Here is a 21,924-nt window from a genome sequence, read left to right on the forward strand (position 1 = left end):
TAAGAATTTATCCAGATTGTGTGTGTGGTGTTCGTCATGCTGATGCAAAGCGATGTGTCGACGCTAAACATGTCCGGATTTCGGCCCAATCCGTACCATTTTCATATATTTATTGACGTCATCAATAAATTTTTGCTCAAATGTTTGTTTCATTAAATACAATTTTTTTGTATAAATCCCAACGACAAATACTTGATTCCAAGAACAGTTTAATTGTAGGACTTGCTGCCAATATTTCGATTCAGTGTAGCTTACATATTCGGATTGGATCAAATTACGGGCTTTTAAGTGAAAAGTTGATGTCTTATACATTATACCTACGCAAGCATCGGCCGTAAGCACGAATGTCACTTCGATAATTATCGTAACTATCGATAATCAAATACAGAGCTTGTTGCTCAAAATACATTATTAAAATATCACCATCAAAATCGTTTTACCGTTGTTTACGTTGCGCGTGTTGGAATAAATGACGTTAAAGATATCGTGAAAGAGTTTATATGGATGCCTTATGTTTCCCGCCACACCTTTCCAACATGTTTCCGATTTGAAACTTGTTTCAAATGTTGTACGGACTAATTCAACGGTCTAAGCCACATACAGTTGAACACTGGGCCGTCTGCGTGTTTAGACCTCGTCTGACGTTTCCTCAATTAATCAATTTCCTGTCATCTTCTGCCGTTTATTTTTCACGTCAATGCGATTTCCACATTGTCATTTGTTGGTGACTGTTGTAAAATTAAGACATACAAAGACGGAATAATCAGCCCAAGTGTGTCGCCGTGGAGAGCGCAACCTCTTGTTGTCAAGGATGAGGTTTCTGGGAAAAAAAGATTGTGTATTGACTATTCCCAGACTATAAATTTATATACTGAGTTAGATGCATATCCGTTACCCCGGATTGATGACATTGTTAACAACCTTGCGAAATACTTCTGGTTTTCCACGTTTGACCTCAAGTCTGCCTATCATCAGGTTCCAATTTGCGAGCAAGACAAACCCTATACGGCTTTCGAAGGTGATGGAAAGTTATGGGAATTTAACAGAATTCCGTTTGGAGTAACTAATGGTGTCCCTGCTTTTCAACGAGTTATGGACAATCTTGTTCAAGACTGCAATCTCAAAGATACATATCCTTATCTGGATAACGTGACTGTGGCTGGGATTACAAAGGAAGAACATGATCGCAATGTAAAAGCATTTTTGAGTGCCATAGCATCGCGTAACTTCACACTAAATGAGGCTAAAACTGTTTCCAATGTAACCAAAATCAACATTCTTGGATACACTGTTGGAAATGGTACCATTGCGCCTGATGCTGATCGATTGGAGCCACTCCGCTCTCTCATGCCACCATCAAACAAACGATCCTTGCAGCGTGTACTTGGATTGTTTGCATATTATTCCAAGTGGATTAAAGACTTCGCAAATAAAGTTCATCGGCTAAGACAAGTCAAGACCTTTCCTCTGGATAGTGCGTCTGTTCAAGATTTTGAAAAGTTGAAAATGGATATCGAACGTGCGGCATTGACAGCCATCGATGAGCACCAGACTTTCGTAGTTGAATGCGACGCATCCGATGTTGCTATCTCCGCCACACTTAACCAAGGGGGACGACCGGTTGCATTCTGGTCTCGTGTTCTCCAAAGAAGTGAACGGTTTTACCCGGCAGTCGAAAAGGAAGCAACTTCTATAATAGAGGCTGTGAGAAAGTGGGGTCATTTGTTGTCCCGAGCTCCCTTTGTTATTATTACAGATCAACGTTCAGTTTCGTTCATGATGGACAATCGCCGTCGATCCAAAATCAAGAACAGCAAAATCCAATGCTGGAGATTGGAGCTTGCTTCTTATTCATATGAAATACGATACCGACCTGGAAAAGACAATATTGGCCCGGACACGTTTACACGAGCAACTTGTTCTACTGTTTTTCCGTCGTCGCTTATGGATATACATGCTGGATTATGCCACCCTGGTGTAACACGTTTATTGCATTTCGTACGGTCTAAAAATTTGCCTTTCTCAACGAGTGACGTCAGGCGAGTTTGTACTTCGTGTCAAGTTTGTGCAGAACTAAAGCCTAAGTTCTATTCACCGTCTGACGCTACATTAATTAAGGCAACACACCCGTGGGAAAGGATATCTGTTGATTTTAAAGGCCCGTTGCCATCATCAACAAAAAATGTGTATGTGATCACGATAATAGATGAGTACTCGCGTTTTCCATTTGTTTTTCCTTGTGCGAATATGTTATCAACCACTGTTGTAAAATGTTTCGAAACATTATTTTCTCTGTGTGGTTTGCCCAGTTACGTTCATTCGGACCGCGGTAGATCCTTCATATCTTCTGAGTTAAAAGATTATTTGCTCCAACGTGGCATTGCGTCTAGCCATTCAACCCCTTATCATCCGCTTGGTAATTCGCAAGTTGAACGATTTAATGGCATTATATGGAAAGCAGTTCGTCTATGTTTGCGTTCCAACAACATGCCAGTTACTCAATGGGAATTAGTATTGCCCAATGCACTCCGGTCAATTCGTTCGTTATTGTGCACCGCTACCAATTCCACGCCCCATGAGTTATTTTTCGCCTTTTCCCATCGCTCACCGAATGGGAAATCACTGCCATCTTGGCTACGAGATTCCAATTACGCTTTTCTCCGAAAATTTGTGCGTTCTCATAAGAACGATGATTTGGTTGAACGGGTGGAACTAAAAGATGTTAACCCCACGTACGCAAGAATCCGTTTTTCTGACGGGCGAGAGGATAATGTGTCAGTGCGTGATTTATCGCCTTGTCCACCTGCTAATGAGTCGAATCATGACTTATCGTCTAATGTGGACGAATCGGGTGATAATGTTGGGCTTAACATTGAGGACAACTGTGAACCTGCTGTGAATGACGATATTATTCATAATGACCGCACGATTAATGTTCCGCTAGAACCTGTTCTTCGTCGTTCTTCACGTGCCAATTTTGGTGTTCCACCTCCGCGGTATGGCAGCGGTATGTAGCTGGGGAGAATGTTGTAAAATTAAGACAAGACTTGTCTTAATAGGTATGTGCCAGTGGCGGTGCGCGGGTTGCCCTGGGCTTTGCGCGCTCTACGCTTGCTTGGGTGGTTGGCTGTGTGCTGTCGCGCACGTGTTCTGTTGGTGTAGTTTTTAGTTCTCGTTCAGGTGTGTGTGCTGTTTTCTTTCGACCAATGTATTTTTCAGTTGTTCCTTAGTTACAGTGACTTAAAGCCTCATTTAGGAAATAAACAATTTAACATCATAACAGTGACTTACACATCAGCGCATGATGCCGATTGGACAAGGTAAACACCATGTGTATAGGAGCATATTCTGACCAATCAAATGGCTGTTTCTTTATTCATGATGGATCGCGTTAATCTGTAATCTCATTTTGATGCACAATATCCTCGTTGTCCATGTACGGAAACTCACATTAGGGAAAACGGAGCGATTAGCACCATTACTACTTGCCTTTCCTCGGAACACTCTGTGTAGGTACCAGGCGAAAAGCTCGGGGAATACCGTTTACGTGGCAAAACCTCAAGCAAAATCGTTCTCGAATTAAGTCTTCATCATATGTGATAAAGGATTGATTTTGATGCGTATTTTAGTACCCACCTGTTTACATTCAACTGGTATGAACATACTGTATCCAGTACATTGAACATTGGATATTCCGGATTCGATCGAACCGACAAATGTGTTTTAAACCTGACTTTGTCTTGCAAACGTTCTTTCACAAAAATTAATTTATTTAAACACAGCTTAGACATGTTTGCCACATGTCACTAAAAAGGCACTGCAACACATACTTCCAACCTGTTCCCTGGTTATTTAACAAAGGATTGGGTAATAAACATAAAAACATGAAAGATTACGACAAGGTATCATGTTGCACAGCACGATGCAGTTACGTCGGTTTTTATTACAGCGAATAAAACTTTATAAACTATGGTTTTATCGTGGATACAAACAAGGAAATGGTTTGATTATCAAATGTGATCAATTAATCACCCCCCGAGAAAACAGTTGTATGTTCCACAAGTAAAACTAACATCGTATTGCCTCGATCAAAGTTCTAATACGTAATTGAGTCTATGAATTTGGGGGATGTTATTTGTCACAACTACAATTTCCGTTGCCTCGCGTGCGTGCGTTTGGTCGCTTCTGGCTACAACCGTGCGTAATACAAGTATGAATGTCTGGCATAAAACTTGCTGAACATCGCGTGTTTGGTTTTAGCGACAGTTTAAGCAGAAATCTGTCGCATCGTTTAGTCATGGTAATAATTCTGTGATGAAAATGTCATGAAAATGAAAGGAGAGACATGTTGCATCCATTAAGGCAGCATAGGAGAAAAGTAAGTGTAGCATAAAGCTTTCCGCAAGCGTTGGAAAAAAGATTTTTGAAAAAAGACAGAAGATTTATGAAAAAAGACAATTCGATCAAAGAAGCGCATGATTAGCAAACATGCAAAATAAACCAATCTTTTTTAGGAAAATAACCGCATAATTATTTGTCTGTTTTGGATACTTTCAAAAATTATAGATGACACTTTTGCCGGTTATTATCGCTCTGGGCGTCGTAATATGTAAAACGTCGGGTGAGTAAGGTTTTCTTCGTTGCAGTTGCTTTAAATTCGTTTGTGGTTATATACGTAAAAATACAAGTGTAAACAAGAACGGAACAGGGACCATGTCAGGGCGTTCCAAACTTGGGTCCGTGATTTCATGAAAAAATAGAAAAACCTGATGTGTTACTTTTTTCCTACATTTCATTCCACGTTGATTAGGCGGAAATAATCAAATGACGCAAGACTGGGGTTCCTAAAAAAGATTCACGCCCGGTCAGTGGCCTAAATAGTTTGGCAAACCCTGGCCTGAATAATGTGTGCTTCCAAATTAAGGACAATGTTAATTGCATACTATTTGTATGCCATCAACATTTTGATATTGTTGAAATTAGTGAAAATGTCATTAAACCATAGTAACACTATAACTATGAAAGCAGGGTCGGAGGCCACTTTTAACTGGGTCAGGTATAAGAAACTGAATTCACACTTCCACTGAGGTTCTCACAAATAAGCATTTAAGGCCTTGCACCAAACGACTAAACTATGTGAGGTCAGTGGTGAACAAGAATAATTTTGTAAGCTGCCTACAGATGGCCACTGTTTCGACCAATAAGATCTCATCCGTGCAGCTGGTGTGACTATCAGACAACTTTGCTGACCAAACGGCCAAGTAAAGACTTCCACTAGCCACTGCAAAATTGTGTGGTCCACTTTGCTTATTTTAAGAATAATTTTGTTTTTAACCCTTGCATGATTACACAAGTACTTTCTTCATGTATGTAAAAGTGTATGTTATTGTTTCTTAGCATGTAACGGTTTTTACAACGCAACAACCGAACTTCAGCTTATTACAGCACATGGAAATAACACGAAACTTTGTACTTGGATAATAAAAGCAAATAATCCCACAAAATGTGTCTATTTGCATTTCGTGCACCATTCCCGCACCTGGGGATCGTCGATCCAGGTATGATAGCTCAGCACAACTTGCTCATAAAAATGGAGGTCATCGAATTAATACGCATTTTTTTCTGAGATTCAATGGCGTTTTTTTAGCAAAAATTGACTTACCCACATGGATTATTGCATAACCCGCAAAGACCCTTAATAATTTATTTTTGCATTCGTTTAATATTACTTTTATCTACACTACGACTCTTTAGATCCAATCAAATCGAATAGCAATATAACAAAATATCTGTCTCCTATGTTGTTTCGCTACTGTAAAAATCATTAATAAAAAATATCGTCTTTTGCAGGTGTTGGACGGAAGTTACGTCATTGCCTCTTTTCTCGAACAAACTTTGAGCCAGGAGGTTAAAATTGTTGCGAACAATGGAACGGCAGTGGTCAGGCTTTTAGGACCTTCGCGAGCATCCATTAACTCTAAAGTAATATCTTTCCACCTTCAATACATGGAAGGTAAATTTTTGTCGTTTTTATGCATTTACTATGGCAGGTTATTGTACCACTTCAAATCAACTGTAAAAACTATTATGTATCGGGTCATAGCAGTTTATGATATAAAACAACCATGATTTACATTTTGGTGACTTTATGCAGTCGATCCATGTGGTTTCACACTCCTTCTTTCTGGAAGTTTCTCGACCCCAAACTTCCCTTCCTTTGCCCCTCCCAACACCAAATGCGGTTGGAACTTGATAGTTGATAAGAAACAACTACAACAACATAAATCCAACTTGGTCCACTTGGTCTTGCATAATGTTAAGTTTTCTGAAAAGTCAGACTTGATAGAGGTAAGCTAGTTATAAGTTTTTATGTTCATATGCATATGTAATTCCACGTTTTTTCGTTACGAGATATATTATTCTATTTCTTGGCCTATAGATGATGTTTGTCAATAAAGCTTAAATACCTGCGCCTCAGAACCTGGACTGCTGGTTTGATAAATGAGTATTTAAATATTGTTCTACCATTGCTTCCAGGCATATTACAATTTACATATTGTCCAAGTTTCACAAAATTAGATATTTACGTTCCATCGTTTATTTCCAGATCATTAGGTTTACAGATTTCGCAGCCCAATCATTTTTCCGGAGATCCAGCTAGACTGCAGTGCCTGGGCTGCGAAGCCTGTAAACCTAATGTTTTCGATACGATTATAGCTGTGATCGCAAAGTAAGGACCTGTACATTGGGACGATCCTGGCAATCATGCCATTGTCTAAAACATTACTACGTTTATTTCCAGATTTATAATCCCAATGAACGGATAAGTACAGTAACAGGAGATTCCAGTTTTTATCACAAATCTTTCCTACGAGTCTATATGGAAACTGGTTCCCAAAAAACAACAGCACTGAAGTTTTCAGCAAATTTCAACTTCACAAGTAAACGTAGAAACGAATATGGTCTGTTGACATGATAGACAAAATTAGTTTCGTTTTGGCAAGTTGTCTAAATGTGGCCAAACATGCAATACCTAAGGCTTCAAGTTACCCCATTCTGTCACCAAACTGACCAAGCTGACTTTAAACTAATGTTCTTTGTTACAATCCATTCTATTAGCTTGCAACCGGGACCTAAAGGCAACAGAAAATGAACAGATTTTGCAAACGCCCGGCTACCCTTTAAGTGATGTGGGACCCCTGCTATGTACGTGGACGATACGGCCGCAGACTCTCAGCAAAAGTATTAAAGTGCAAGTTTTAGACACAAGTTTATTCGGCGGCACATTTGACGTAAGACATTGTTTTTAATATAAGCAAAATGAACATTGCATGTTAATACACACGCTTGATGGTATTACACCTAGATCGCACTGACAAACAGTTCCCATCCTAACATCACTCACCGAATTTTCACTACGCTTGGAGGACGAAAAGATAAAAACGTCTATGATCCCTTTAACCTGATCGTTCATTCCCCATCAATTAAAGTGAGAGTAATCGGAAGGATCGTCTTTCGTTTGACTTACTCACAAGGTAAGATGATGAAAATTAGAACACGTAACTGTAGTGATTTTATGGGATTTGTCTTTTAATAAGAAAATCGGGATATCAAAGACTTAAGAATTTTTGTTTTTGTGGAATATTTTAGTTTGCGCGGATAATAAATAAAGGTAGATTTCAAGACCAATCCAGGCCCAAATCACGGACTCATCACTATACGACGCCGGTTCTGAAAATCTTTTCGATGTCGAACCAATGTAAAATTGTGGGGAATAGAATTATAAAAACAAAGATAGGCGAAAAGTAACAAGCAAATAACCTTAACTTCGGCATACGCTTCATCCAATGTAAAAACAATCGCTGGGAAACAATCAACAATACGCATCCTCTGGGAAACGTGCATCGAACAACGGGAAGTTAGAGATCCGAGTGTTGGCGCAAGTCATGTTATTTGCGCGTAACAGAGCACGTTCTAGCCTGCCACATATACATCCTGGTTGATTAATTAAGAACTTAATTAATCAACTACTTTTTGCTGTCCAAAAGTCCTATGCAAAATCTACCATTTTAGTGCGTAGTCTACATGGACAGAGGTTTACAATGTTATCTTAAATATTCGAGCAAAAATTGTGGTGCATTGACAATTTTCATGGTGGTTTTCTTAACGTTTGTGCGCAGTATCTATACCGCTGTGACGTCATCGTGCCTTTATATGCTTCCAGTGACAAAATGTGGTTTCGACACCGACGTGTTGAACGGACAACTAAATTCCAACAACTTTCCACAAACTGTCCCACCAAACACACAATGCGGGTGGAATATATACGGCATTACGGTTCCAGTAAAGGAGATGGTGTTTCAAATGATTTTTGATACCGTACAACACAGCAACAACCCAAACGCCGTTCTACAAGTATAAGACTGGGGGTGTATTCATTTTTACTCGGAATTAGTTTTGCTTTGGCCGGATATGCACCGAAAAGCTAAGTCTAACATGATTCTATTATTTGGATGTCAATAAAATGCAGAAGTAAACGTACAGATGTTAATAAGCATTGCAATCTTGGAAGAAACAGTTCGTTTTTTGTATGTCTGTGAAGTAACGTAATTGCAAAAGTGACAAGTCACGTTAAACAGACAAAATTTTACTGTAACCAAGGTATATGACATGCGTGGCTTTCTGGCTGATTTGTACAAGGACTCGTATAGGGATTTTGCAACAGAAAATGTTCTACGGGTTTACTACAATTCCGGTACAGCTACAGGAAACCCATTCAAGGCGACTTACCGATACCGTGGTAAGAATTAACTTTTATGTTAAAACATACATTTAATTAAAGTCTGTACAAAGTGTGGTAGATTTTCTAGAAACGTCCGGCGAAGTCCATGTATTTGGCGATAAAGTGTCAAATTCGCATTTAAATGGTAATATCTACAGTAAATTAGAGTCTTCTTTTGTAGTCTGCCAACACACGCTGACGGCATCACCGACTTCTCAAACCATAACGACACCAGGATTTCCAATTTTCCGACCCACAAACTCCTCTTGCAACTTGACCATCAATCCTTCTAATCCGATGAGGAGCATCCAGTTAAAGATTTCGGGAAATCCAAATAACACAGATTGTTGCAGCGGAACTACGGTAAACTGCCAACCTATCTACAGTTAATTGATCACTTTAGAGTTTATGTTCCTTAAGCCTTGGGGCTAGAATTTAGCAATCTCCTTTCTTCTGGTTTCAAACTGTTCAATTTTTAATTTGTATGTACAATATTATTCTTACCAGTGCCAATATGAAGACACAAGACAGGCAATTTTTAACTTCAATCCTTTTCACATAAGCTGTTTACGTGGCAACCGCTAGAGTATAGAATGCCAGTCACAGCACTTACAAAAGAAAACGATGGGCAAAGAGGAAATAGGCGCGCCAGTCAGGCGTGTGAAACAACGTTGTACAATATATATTGAAGACAAAGCAAACTTTCGTTGACAAGGTCAGACTTGGGCCAACGCCAGCAAAGAGGATATTGGGCCTGCTGGAAATTACACACAACACAACGACCAATATGGCTTTAGTGACATAACAACATGACCTCTATGCATCAATTAATTTTGTTAATTGTGAATTCGTTACAAGCCCGTCGGAATTTTTGAGACAGGCCAGTTATTGCTGTGGAAACTATAGCCATTTCTTCACCAGAAGAATCTTTTATATATTTTTGTTATAACAGATATTTACCTATATGGCTTTAACAAAGGTTTATTAATACTTTGCGTCCTAAAATATAGGAAGAGAAAAATGCAGAAAGCGCCTTTTCACTCCATGTGGTTCATTATAAGCATCATGTGGAAATCATGACGTATTGCAATACATACAAAAAACTTTACTACAATCGCGGAAACGTTTATTCAAGGCGTCAAACTCGCGGGGAGAAAAAACACATCATTTTACACCGTGGTAAAATAATTTCCCAGTTTGTTGAAATCAAAGTTATTCAGAGAAATAATTCCCAGAACCACTCAGAAAACTTTTACCAGTATTGATTAACTTCTTGTGAGCATTGTAACATCATCTGCCTCATGTTCATTTGACATATTTTGTTTTAGGTTTTTGAAGGTTCATCTCAAATCGGATATTACGATAAATTTTCTGAAACAATTCTGATGGTCGCTCACAAATTTCCAGTAAAAGTTGACTTCTTTTCTGAAGGCGGAGGTTCTGGCTATTCGATCGAATACAGAGAAGGTATTAGAATTTCGCCACTAAGAAATAAAAAGCCAATTTCTTGTATTTATAATTGTGTGGAGGAAAAATTAATCTAAGGCAGAGCCTTTACAAACGAGCATTGATTTACACAATATTTTTTACGTGCTTTTCAGTACCCACCTGTGGATTTTCAACAAATACCACAAAAGGAGTAATTTCTTCACCTAACTACCCCCTAAACGCGGATCCAAACGTGGTGTGCGGTTGGACATTTTATCCCCCACAAGGGCTGAGTGGATCTCGAACTCTTGTCATAAGAAACCCTTTACAGATCGATCAGGCCAACAACATATTTGTGGTAATACCTCGTAAAACAAATATATTTCATGTTATTTGTACAAAAGAGCCATAATAGTCAATGAGAGCTGCAGAGTGGAGTAAACATACTGTTTCGACCTGTAAGGTCCAGTGACTGTGACTAGTCCATCAGCCAGCTCAGCCACCAGCTGAACTGATGAGACCTTACAGGTGGAAACAGTGTGTTCACATACTTTATAATGTACATGGAAACGCTTTACCGTTTTGTAGGTTTATGCAGCACACCTTAGCAGCCGGCGCTTCCTGAACAACACACCCAATGATCAGTTATTCACTACGGATAAAACCCTTCGTGTCTACTTCAAAACTGCAAACCGCTCTCATTCCAACAGCAGGCTTTTTGGCGAGTTTGATATAAAAGGTTTGTGTCTTTTTGGCTTCAATGTTGATAAAGTCTAAAGCATGTGCAAATTTCACATTAAAACCGTAAGTGCTTGAAACATGTGCTGTTAGAAAAAAAAGACATTACGGAAACACATGCTTAAAGTTTATATTTGTTTCGCTCATAATCCGCTTTAAAGTGCATATGACACGGCCATGACAACTTTGCGTAAAACTAAAGGTACATCTACAACACACATATATCCAAAGTTTCACGGTTCTACGTCAACTAAAAAATGTAGAAAACTGCACGAAAAGTAACGGCGACCGAAAATCGTAAACCTTTTGCGCTGAGGAGAAAAGGACATCACATAAGGCGCTTGCGTCAAAATATGCATTGTTTAGATAGGAGAAGGCGCCTTTTTTGCGGATGTCGAATAGTTTCAAACATAGGAGAATCCACAGATTACGTTACCGTAAAGGTCAGGACAGGGTTTTGCATCACACAAAAATTTGTCATTGTGACGTCACGAATCAAAGGCTTATTTGTCCCTAATTAGCGGAAGACCATAGGGTATAGCAGAAACGACATAACTGTGAGTGGACAAAACGACAATGCTAAACTGATGGTTTGTCTCTGTCGTGTTTTCAAAAGTTCATGTATCACGTTAGCGATCATAAATACTGTAACAACAAGAACACCCTGTCCCAGTAACTGTTTTATCATTACACAACTAAATAAGACATAATAGGTCGAAGAGCGGCCATCTGTCTTCAGCTTAAATTAACATCAAAATTCGTTTATTGCACTTGTTCACATTTTGTCCCCTGTTTAATGCAATATTATGCTTAAACGAGTTTTACAATGTTTTCCATTCCTACGCATAAGGCTTGCTGCCAGCACTCGCGCACGACCGAAGCGCCTTCTATGACGTCACGCAACAATATCTCGCCTTCGCACGATTTCGTTCGCAGCGACAAAAGTGCGACTTTGATCAGCTGTATCTCATAAACCAGCCGTCGTATCAAGCTATTTTTTTCGCCAAAAATGTTGTAAAGTTATAAACATCTCTTAATTTGATTATTAACATGTTTTATTTTCACGTGTCATATGCACTTTAAGATTTATTAATCACATTTTTTCAATGTGATTAGTAAATCAAATCTGGATCAAAAAACCAAAATCCCCTGGCAGGCTGTCGATCGCACACCGTATCAATAATAATGTATTAAAATCCAAACACAGCGATCTTCAGACAGCTCAGATCGATTTATTTAGAGAAAAATATATTTCGCCTAAAACGGCATCATCAGTTTCTCCAATTGGAGAAAGAAACTGATGATGCCGTTTTAGGCGAAATATATTTTTCTCTAAATAAATCGATCTGAGCTGTCTGAAGATCGCTGTGTTTGGATTTTAATACATTATCACATTTTTTCAGTTATAATAAAATTTGCCTAACCAGAAATGCAGTATTTTTTATTTTCAATGCCAACAACAGTAGCACTTTTAACCAATGTTCCCAATTGTTTTCTTATTCTTTACGGATTTAATTTGTTCTTACGACAGCTTGTGGAGGAACGTTTCGTGCAAACGCCACAGAACAACTTATGAGCTCATATGGAATGCCTCCTGAAGTGTTACACGTAAACCCGAATTTCGGTTGCAGTTGGTCAATCACCGCTGATCCGCCTAACAGTATTTACATCAAAATTTTACAACTGCAAGACCTTCACGGAATAAACACTGACTTTTCGGTACATTTTAGTTTGCATAGTTTAAACTTGGTCACAGGACAGATAAATAATGGACTTAAATCAGACCAATGCAAATTTTTATCACATTGATTCCAACTGGTCCTTGGCAATTTAAATCAACCCGATCTGAAACCTATTGAAAACTGGAACTGACAAATTTTAAATTTCCCACATTCGACTTTATCTTTGCGTCAGACACACGATTATTTTGCAGATTAATGGTGTTTATCGTCGAACTGAGGCATTTAACGAAAGCTTTGTCATCAATGCAAAAAGATCTCGTTTTTCTTTCGCAGGCGCTTTAGTGACTTTCACAGGTGCTTCAGTGAGTTTTACATTCTCACAAGGTCAGTTTTTGCACTTTATACTTCCGCGCTATGTAGATTTAATTTGATCTCATTGAATCACAACACTTGTTTTTGTTTTGGTTCGATCATCCTAACAAAAACCGATTTAGTTTTACTGCTTATATTACTCTGTAGTGGCACCGTGCGGACGAGACATTGAAAATTTCCACGGAGAATTTTCGTCGAAGGAAATCCCCATTTTAAATCAATCTCGAATTATTTGCGGTTGGAACTTTATTAGACATGGGCTCTCCCCTCTAACTCTGACCCTGAAAATTTCCAATTCATCTTCCACTACGTCATCATTAAAGGTTTGCTTTCCTGTGCACGTTATGTACATGTCAGTGAAACAATCATTTTAACTGCTTATCAATAACCGTTACAACCGATAAATGCGACTTTCCTTTTTACTTGTCTTTTAGTTGTTTAATTTCGCCGAACATGTGGCTTAAAAACCTGTAATTAAGACACAATTCCAAAACAAAAAATTCCAATAAACGTCATTTCAAAGTTGCTATGAATACAAAATTAAAGCATTCGTCTCTCAGGGGTCAGAGGTAAAGACAAACACGGTTTGGAAAGTTTGACAACCACTGATCTGAATGCTTTGTGTGCAGGTTTTAACACTGGCCAACAGTAAGTCGGTAGACGTACATCCAGGGCACACTGCAGTATTTTACGATTCCAAACCGATCCAAGTATTCCTTGAACTCGACAACACAATCATGGAAAGGATCGTCTTCAATGCTTCTTATAGTATAGGATGTAAGCGTAGAGCAAGGCCGTGTTTCAATTTTATTTAGAACAGAGGTCGGCAAAGATTTTATTTTAATTCTTTGATCCACCAGAAAATAACAAAATAACTTTTGCACTAACAAACAACCAAAGTTCGCCAAAAATTGTTTTGTTTTTTTCGCTTTGTTTTTCTTGCATAAACTTGTAGTCATCAGTGGTAGAGTTGCCGACCTCTGGTTGAGATTATAATAATCAACAATTCGCTATTAATTGATTATTAAGTTTTACAAACTATTGCCGTTAGTTTGAATGTGGTAAGACAAATTTAAAAGTAGATCCTATTTATTGTTTATTAATTTGTGTACCAAAAAAATGCATATCTTTACACATTAATTCATTACAACAGTCTTATACCGATTGCAGACAAAAAATACGTTTTTAAGCTACCGGTTTTAACCTCATATATGTAGAACAATCCTGTTTAACACGATTTTTTTATTGCAAGCTATTATACTTGACCATGTGTTTTTGAAGCATGTGACAGAAATTTCAACATCACTGAGGCGAAACGGTACTTCAATGATATGTCCAACAGCCTACTCTACTATTCATCTTCTCGTTCCTGCACGTACACCATCTCATCATCTGGCATTCGAAACAGTAGTATGTACATTAAAGTGCATGATTTGTGTGTTGACCAGAACACAACCAATGCAATTGAGGTGAGAAAAAATAATGATTGTTAGTAAATACTATTAGTTTAGATTCTACGTCGGGGGATACAAGTGTTGTTTTTGAATACTTGCGTTGTATGCGCTTTTACTAATCAATAGGTTTTTCGTACTTACAAATCGAAGGCCTATGTCAAACATATACAAAAAGTCATCTGAAAGAAATGTTACAGTTTCAAGAAGACGGAAGTACCATGCACATGCCACTTGGGAAAGGACAATTCGTCAACGTCGTCATAAATTCTCCGAAAGTTGCAGTCAGATCCTTCTTACAACGCGGAAACGCCCAGTTGCCTTTTCGCATTGACATAGAAGAAGGCAAGCGTTCGTTGATTATTTTATTTTCCCAATAATAATTATCAAGCAACCATTAATTAAATAAATCAAATTAAGTTTTGAAACACTTTCGCACAAAATTCATGGAATTATAAAAAGTTACAACAATTGAAAACAAAAACGTTTAAGTTATCCAGCAAAATAATACACTTCTTCTTAGTTCCCAAGTGCGGCAATACAGAAATAATCACAACCGGAAGAATCATCAGCTCCCCGGGATTTCCGGATTTTGCGCCTCGCGGACTTAAGTGCGGTTGGACGTTGACTGCAAATAACAGCTTTCTGGCCCTTACGATGCTGAGTTTAACTTTGTCTCCAATGGATAAGCTTGAGGTGAGTAGTGATGAAAGAAGGTAAATGAAACAAACTGCATTTTTTACTGTTGTTTTCTATTCCATTTGAATAAGCGATATCGATAATGCCCGCAAGCACATGTGTATATTTAGGAAAAACGTCAATCAAAGGACTTAAAATTATTTTACATGGGGTTGTTGAGTCGTGTTTGGCTTCTACTTCGAAATCACGGTCGAAACCTTCATATTAAACGTAAAATAAAACCGTTAATAAACAATGATACCAGATAACACCTTTATCTATGTTGGCATGCTGGCAAACCATGTTATATGACACCAATATGTACAGATATACACAAAGACAAACCAATTTTACAACACAAGCCAATTTCTTTTCGCAACTTTGCCATTGACGTACACAATGCGAATGTACTTTGAAACTAACAGCCAACAAAGTAGATTCTCCGTCAACCTAACCAGACAATCGGGTAACTTTGGCATGCTTACGTGAATATGGATTCAAAGTGATTAAACCGTAAACTTGTGTCATGGTATGGATTGGCAGTGGATCGGAAAAGTTGTGGGAAATACCTTACTGCCTCGCCCTACTGGCAAGAAATATCTTCAAGGGGATACCCCTACGTGCACCTCGATAACCTGAAGTGTTTCTGGAACATCAACACAACAACACCTGGAAAGGAGGTGCATATGAAAGTGGACGTCCAGATTACCGATTCCCAGTCTTGGCTCGAGGTACTCAATGTTTTATTAAAACATCGTTGTATTTGTAGCAAATTATTTATGACAAATTGTTACGTCTTGCTGAACATAAAACCAAACGGTTCCTAAAGTATTTCTTCTATTAAAATGTTATGTGATTAAAGCGTGTCGCCAACTTCTCCTTTCAACTCCTTTTAGATCTGGCGTTCAGACGGACTGAGACTTTCACGTTTGCAGGGAAAGCGAAAAGAGTTTAAAGTATTTTCCAAAGCAGAAGTCATAGTTTCGTTCGTTACTGGCCGTAATTCTATAAGCCGTGGAGGGTTTTTGCTCCGCTACAGAGAAGGTTGGTATTACTGTTAATACTGTAACCCAACCTTTTCTGCCCATATCTACCCATACAAGGGTGTTGTAGATTATTCCAAACCGGTACTGCGGCTCGTGGCATTTTTCAAACAATATCTCCGAATAACTTTACTTTTTGCGAGAGCCATAATTGTTGCATTTTCCAAACATCCGAATAACTTTACTTGTTGCAAGTCACACCTCATTTCGTCAAAAACAGATCTCAAAGAAAGTTTTTTTTTCAAACCAGGAAATCCAAATGTCTGCATAAATTCTACTTGCCACAAAACTTTGGCAAGTTGCACACCACTGCCAGACAACAGTTCATACACCTGCTCATGCGCAGTGGGGTACGAAGGGGACGGAACCGCATGCAAACGTACGTACATTGTTCTTGCAAACAAGCATTCAATGCGACCAACGAAATGCCTACAAAAAGTCCCGACAAATACTTATGTCAATATGATTTACGAAATATCTACAAAACACAAGAGCTTTGTAAATATCTGCAAATAGGTCTAGTGACTTGTTACACCTTCTTAGCTATACACAAATCATCAAAAAATAAATAAATTTTGCATACAAGAATGAATGCAACTGGTACCAAATCGAAAAAAATATTTTTAAAACAATCGTTGAACTTAGGGTCAGAGGAATTGAGGGCATTATTGTAATCGAAAAAATCTTCTTCACTACATAATTTCATTAAATTGATGGCTGATAATTAAACTAACCCAATCAAAAACTAAACAGAATTCCTTATTCTGTTAGAATGATATGATGAGGTAATGTAACTAAACTTATTTTTTTGTATCAACCAGGCATTCGAAATATTTGTACAAACTCTACTTGCCATAAGACCTTGGCAACTTGCACGCCACTGCAAGACAACAGTGCTTACTCCTGTGCATGCGCATTAGGCTACGAAGGGGACGGATCAATTTGCAATCGTACGTATATCCCTTCTTATACACAAGTATTTTTGTAACGTCAGAATTTGTCATAGCTTTCTGCAAAGAAACGGTATTATACGACAGCGCAACAGACACTTGGTACAACTTTGAACGTGCGAGCATCGGAGAATCAGTTTTGTCCGCGCAAAAGTGTCGTAACGGTATGAAAGATTTACGAAACCACATATAAAAACTTACCATGTTTTATTTTGTGTCTAACCGGACTTGCAGGGAGAGCTATCGCCTCTGCCGTCTGCTCAAGAAATCTGTTGAAGCATCAAATTACTTCATTTGCAAATCTCCGAAGTTTACCTTGCGCGGCAAATGTATCGACTGTGGTCGCCAATATTTTAAAGGTTTGTTGGATTAAGTAAACAAATGCGCAGTAAAGCGTTACACTGCTTAGAAAAGACTACAGTATATATTTTTATTTGTAAGGTGTCTGTGTATTTTTGCACGAGAAAAGTGCAGAAGATTTTCGAAGAACATGTTTTAAAAAATCCTCTCTTACAGCAACCAACCACTACGGAAGCAATCACATCGTCCTTAACCAACTTAAGACTTGTCACGTCATCCACAACTACGAACCTAAGCACAGAGGAAACGGCAACAGTTGCAAATACACTTCTCCAACTGAGTTTAGTCAGTTCAAAAGTAAAGGTATGTTGTGCAAGTGATGCAGATTGATAAAAGCTTTTCACGAAGTGAAATATGTGCATGTAGATTACCAAACAAAATCTCCTTGACACTGTGTTGGTGACCAACCAAGTTTCAGCGTCTCTGGCAAACAATGTGAAGGCTTCAAAGTATGTTGAAACTATATTTGTTACCACTTGTTTAAAATACAGCACTCAAGCTTATTATAAACATCGAAATTGAGTCGGGTCATTTCAGTTTGGCAATCAGCGCAATATAATTTGTTTTTTCAAATATACCATTCTTTAATTTCCCGATATTTTGTGTTGTTATTTTATGAAGCAAAAATTTGATTTTGTAACTAAAAGCAAATAGCTCTGTGTTACTATAAACGAGTAAATTATATTTGGTCAAAGGAAAATAAAGCAGCAAAAAACGACTCTGGTCAAGGTTTTGCAAGATTTTACTGACCGTGTACAGCTTCCCGGAAATAGCACATCACTTAACCTAAAGACAAAGGATATCACGATACAGGTAAAATAAGTTTTTGAGAGCAAACTATAATAGGGTAAAAAGCATTGAGATTCACTGACATCGCAGCAATGCCATTGAAGTCAAGGCATTGCTGGACCACCCCGTTTGCCGACAAGTCGGAGCGATGAGGTTTGAACTCACGATCCTTAGCTAACCCAGGTCCAGCACTCAGCGGTTGAGAATAAAAGTTTCGTGTCACGTATTTACACACACTGTTACTGTAGATCGAGGAGCAGAAGCCCACCGCTGGTCATTACTCTGACGTTTCTTTCTCCCCCCTCCAAGCATCGGGAGTCCCGTACGAGCCTCCCATAAATTTAGTTATACCAGCAGAGTTGTTGGAAATAGCAGCAACGTCTATTGGTTTGCGGCAAGATCGCCCGAAGCGGAATGTGAAAAAGGAGCCGGTGCACGTATCCTTCGTACTTCACACAACCAATGCACTTTTTCCGACCTCGGATGACGTAATTAGCGAAGTACGACATTGTTTTAAATTAAATTAAATACGTAAAACTAGCGAAGTTTTGTTTAAGTTTATCCGGATGAATGTACGTAATTAATTCTGAAACAAAGAACTATTTGTACAAAATAACATTTTTCTGGTAGTATCAGAAATATGTTATTACGATCAACCATAGTTATTACAACGTACGAAAAAGTAAACCAATACCAAATCACGCAATATGTGATGTGTTAACCAACATATTTGCCAGGTAATAACGGCTCGCATTAGGGATTTCACCGTGTCAAACACCGAGGAGATAGTGAACATTACTTTCAACAACCGAACCAAACGACAGGGCGGAGTTCGCCATGAAACAAATCGCTTAAAGGTTTGAAGTCAGTGTAGTCTGAGAAAAAGGTTGAAAATAACATCTTTTTCATAGGAGACAGTCACCAGAACACAGTGTGTGAGCTTGGATAAAGTTCAATTCCGCTGGGTTCCAAACACCTGTGTGTTGGTGAGCGGCCCAGACGGGGATCCGAGGTTCCACTGCCACCAACTAGGACACTTCGCGATGATCGTTGTAAGTACTATCTGTCAATAAACGTAGAAACCATTTAAACGATTTTTGCTTCAAAGAAATCGGTTGTACTTCCGTCAGCGCACGCACTTCATATCGCTACATACATAGGATGCGGCCTGTCTATGGCTGGCCTTGTGCTAACGTTCGTCATCTACATCAGCGTCAAGTGAGCAACGCTAATGTCTTCCATGTTTTAAACCGAACCAGAAATTTGACCCCGTTTTTGCAGAGAACTGAGGGAAAAGAAACCAACTCTCTTTCTTCTAAACATCTGCGTATGCCTTCTTGTGGTAAACGTTATCTTCTTAACCAGCGCTGGAAACGTTGAGAATAGGATAGAATGTTACATTTCTACGGCATTCCTACAGTATTTCCTACTTGCCACATGGTTTTGGATGAGCGCTAACGCTTACGACCTTTACAATGCCCTGGTGAAGGTAGATGATCTGTAGTTTTCAGATGCAACGTTCAGAATTTACGTTTACGTGTTTGCAGGTGATGAGCGCATTATCGGACAAAGTTCGCATCACGTCTGTACTGGTATCGTACCTGGTACCTCTGATCATAGTGCTGGTAAACGCCTGTGTCACGATACTTAAATACGATATTCCTAGATACAGACCAGGTAATAATGATCGAAACTGACGTCGATTTTTTTAGTGAACTAATGAAAGTTTAAATAGTATTCATTTATTTATTGGTTTATTTTTGGCAAAAACGACAACAAACATTACAGTGAGCTAAAGAGACGGTGCTGCTTTGTATTTATATTTGTGCTACCTTTCTGTTTTTCAAAGGTAAAAAAAATATGCGAAACTTTTGTTTGTTCTTTATTTTGTTGTGAAAGAATTCTTGTCTGCAGATGACAATCTGTTTATATCATCGTATCAAGCTAGACACATGTGTTGGGTGCATCTCAGCTCTCTGCATTATGGATTCCTTTTGCCCATCGGTCTACTGCTTGTTTTCAATATTGTTCTGTTTGCAATTGTGTTTAGCAGTCTTACGTGTAGAAAGCAGAAGGTTAGCTACACAGAACACTTATATAAGCTAAAACCATGCATATTTTAATAGTTGCATTAAGATTTAAAATACTATCCGTTTGTTTGCGGAAATTTGTACTAACTACGAGGTGGGTTTAATTTATAGAATTTCCATTTATACCGAGTTGTTTTGCTGACAACCGTTACTTCAATAGATTCGATCATCGGCACAAATGCGTACGAAAACCCAGGATTTCATGCTTGCAATAACGTTGATCTTGATGATGGGTCTGACTTGGATATTTGGGTTTCTAATGTTGGTTGCGGATGATGTGACATACCAATCGATCATGGCATGGCTCTTTACAGTTGTAAATTCTCTACAGGTATTGCGTAAATATTTGTCGGAAAAACTAATTTCCGAAGTATTTTTTACTTAGGCCCTAACAAGTTTCAAACGTCAAATTATTTGCACATAATTCTTGTCGAATCCTTAGGTACTTCTTTGATAAAATCCATACAATTTCCGATACGTCATTTCGTAACCAGCACATTATTGATCGACCTACGTATGCATAATTTAGTCGCCTTTAAACCCTCTTAAACCACATATGTGTCTAACGCAACGGCAATAGTGCATATATCTAATGTGACATGCTAATGTGTATTGCCATTTTTAGGGATTTTTTGTCTTTCTATTGAACTGCATTCGTCACCCGAATGTGCGAAGTTTGTGGCTACATCCTATCTTGGAGAAGCTTGGATGCGGAAGACGCATAAGAGCCTCCTCAACTGCAACCAGCTCCAAGAGCGGTTCGGATGAAACTGGACAAACTCGCACTAAAGGAAAACTCGCACAGCGTTCTGAAGCAAGCCAGTCAGTTATGTAGAACAAACATATTACTACCGTTGTCCCATGGGGCATTGTAAGTTTAAAAGAACAGAAAAAAACTTATGTAGATGCTATTGTTTCTTCTTGAGTTTTTACGGTGTTGTGTCTACATGGTGAAATGCTCCTCCATAATCCTAAAGAAGTCTCGCCAAATGCAGAACAGAAGATCGGTCCAATAAAAACTTGTGTGTCAGAAGGACAGTTCTTTCAAATGTGAAACAAATATAACTTGTCCAGCTTTCGGTTTGGCCAATGACGATATAGAAATCTTTTCAAAAAACATCAGCTTACTCAGATTTGTTTGTAAACGATTACACTTTTTACTATGTGTTATTGAGGTGGATATCGATGCGTCATTGCAGTTTTTAAATGAACAACAATTCGTAAACTTCTGTACTGAACACATTCGTCTTTCCATAATCCAGAAGAAGTTTCGCCGGATGGCAAAAATCAAATAACATTGAAACCAAATATCACAGGAACGTGTCAATATGATATTTCTATATGCCATAGAATCATCTACATTTATGCAACACAAATTCTTGTTGTATTAATATCTGTGAAGTTTAAAATTTGCAGATAATAAAACATGTAATAGTTGAGAAGCAATGTTATCCCTCAAAAAAAAGATTGGTAGTGATGTACAATATCAATAGAAACTTAGTTCAAAATATTCGCCAAAAGAATTTCTATGGACATTGAAAAGAGCGATTGCAGTTAAGCC

General features: G+C 38.4%; 3 protein-coding genes across 4 annotated transcripts; all 3 read left to right on the forward strand.

The window, feature by feature from the left end:
• The first annotated feature begins 2,346 nt into the window (after positions 1-2,346).
• On the forward strand, positions 2,347-3,241 carry LOC145914206 (uncharacterized). The gene has a single exon (XM_083001997.1). The coding sequence runs from the start codon at positions 2,488-2,490 to the stop codon at positions 3,013-3,015; it is 528 nt and encodes a 175-aa protein (XP_082858123.1). The 5' UTR covers positions 2,347-2,487; the 3' UTR covers positions 3,016-3,241.
• Positions 3,242-4,513: 1,272 nt separating this feature from the next.
• On the forward strand, positions 4,514-8,421 carry LOC145913860 (CUB domain-containing protein 2-like). The gene is made up of 8 exons (XM_083001623.1): positions 4,514-4,621; positions 5,398-5,558; positions 5,851-6,013; positions 6,155-6,348; positions 6,803-6,941; positions 7,120-7,292; positions 7,367-7,535; positions 8,225-8,421. Exons 1-8 carry the CDS (start codon positions 4,567-4,569, stop codon positions 8,419-8,421), a joined length of 1,251 nt encoding a protein of 416 aa, XP_082857749.1. The 5' UTR covers positions 4,514-4,566.
• Positions 8,422-8,727: 306 nt separating this feature from the next.
• LOC145913735 (uncharacterized) lies at positions 8,728-21,662 on the forward strand. 2 transcript variants are annotated; one of them, XM_083001482.1, is made up of 31 exons: positions 8,728-8,800; positions 8,964-9,145; positions 10,111-10,249; positions 10,384-10,568; positions 10,799-10,949; positions 12,480-12,667; positions 12,882-13,014; positions 13,150-13,325; positions 13,632-13,779; positions 14,284-14,471; positions 14,654-14,798; positions 14,977-15,149; positions 15,459-15,597; positions 15,675-15,862; positions 16,028-16,175; positions 16,425-16,553; positions 16,996-17,124; positions 17,181-17,288; positions 17,359-17,483; positions 17,641-17,787; positions 17,851-17,933; positions 18,180-18,297; positions 18,522-18,773; positions 19,011-19,130; positions 19,185-19,325; positions 19,382-19,491; positions 19,555-19,762; positions 19,821-19,950; positions 20,188-20,348; positions 20,524-20,694; positions 20,989-21,662. In XM_083001482.1, the coding sequence occupies exons 2-31, from the start codon at positions 9,080-9,082 to the stop codon at positions 21,196-21,198; spliced, it is 4,509 nt and encodes a 1,502-aa protein (XP_082857608.1). In that variant the 5' UTR covers positions 8,728-8,800; positions 8,964-9,079; the 3' UTR covers positions 21,199-21,662. The 2 variants fall into 2 exon arrangements, with proteins under 2 accessions (XP_082857608.1, XP_082857609.1); XM_083001483.1 differs by having other exon boundaries at positions 17,641-17,781.
• The last annotated feature ends 262 nt before the right edge of the window (positions 21,663-21,924 follow it).

Source organism: Ascidia mentula, chromosome 9, assembly GCF_947561715.1.
Source record: "Ascidia mentula chromosome 9, kaAscMent1.1, whole genome shotgun sequence".
NCBI classification, from domain to species: domain Eukaryota; kingdom Metazoa; phylum Chordata; class Ascidiacea; order Phlebobranchia; family Ascidiidae; genus Ascidia; species Ascidia mentula.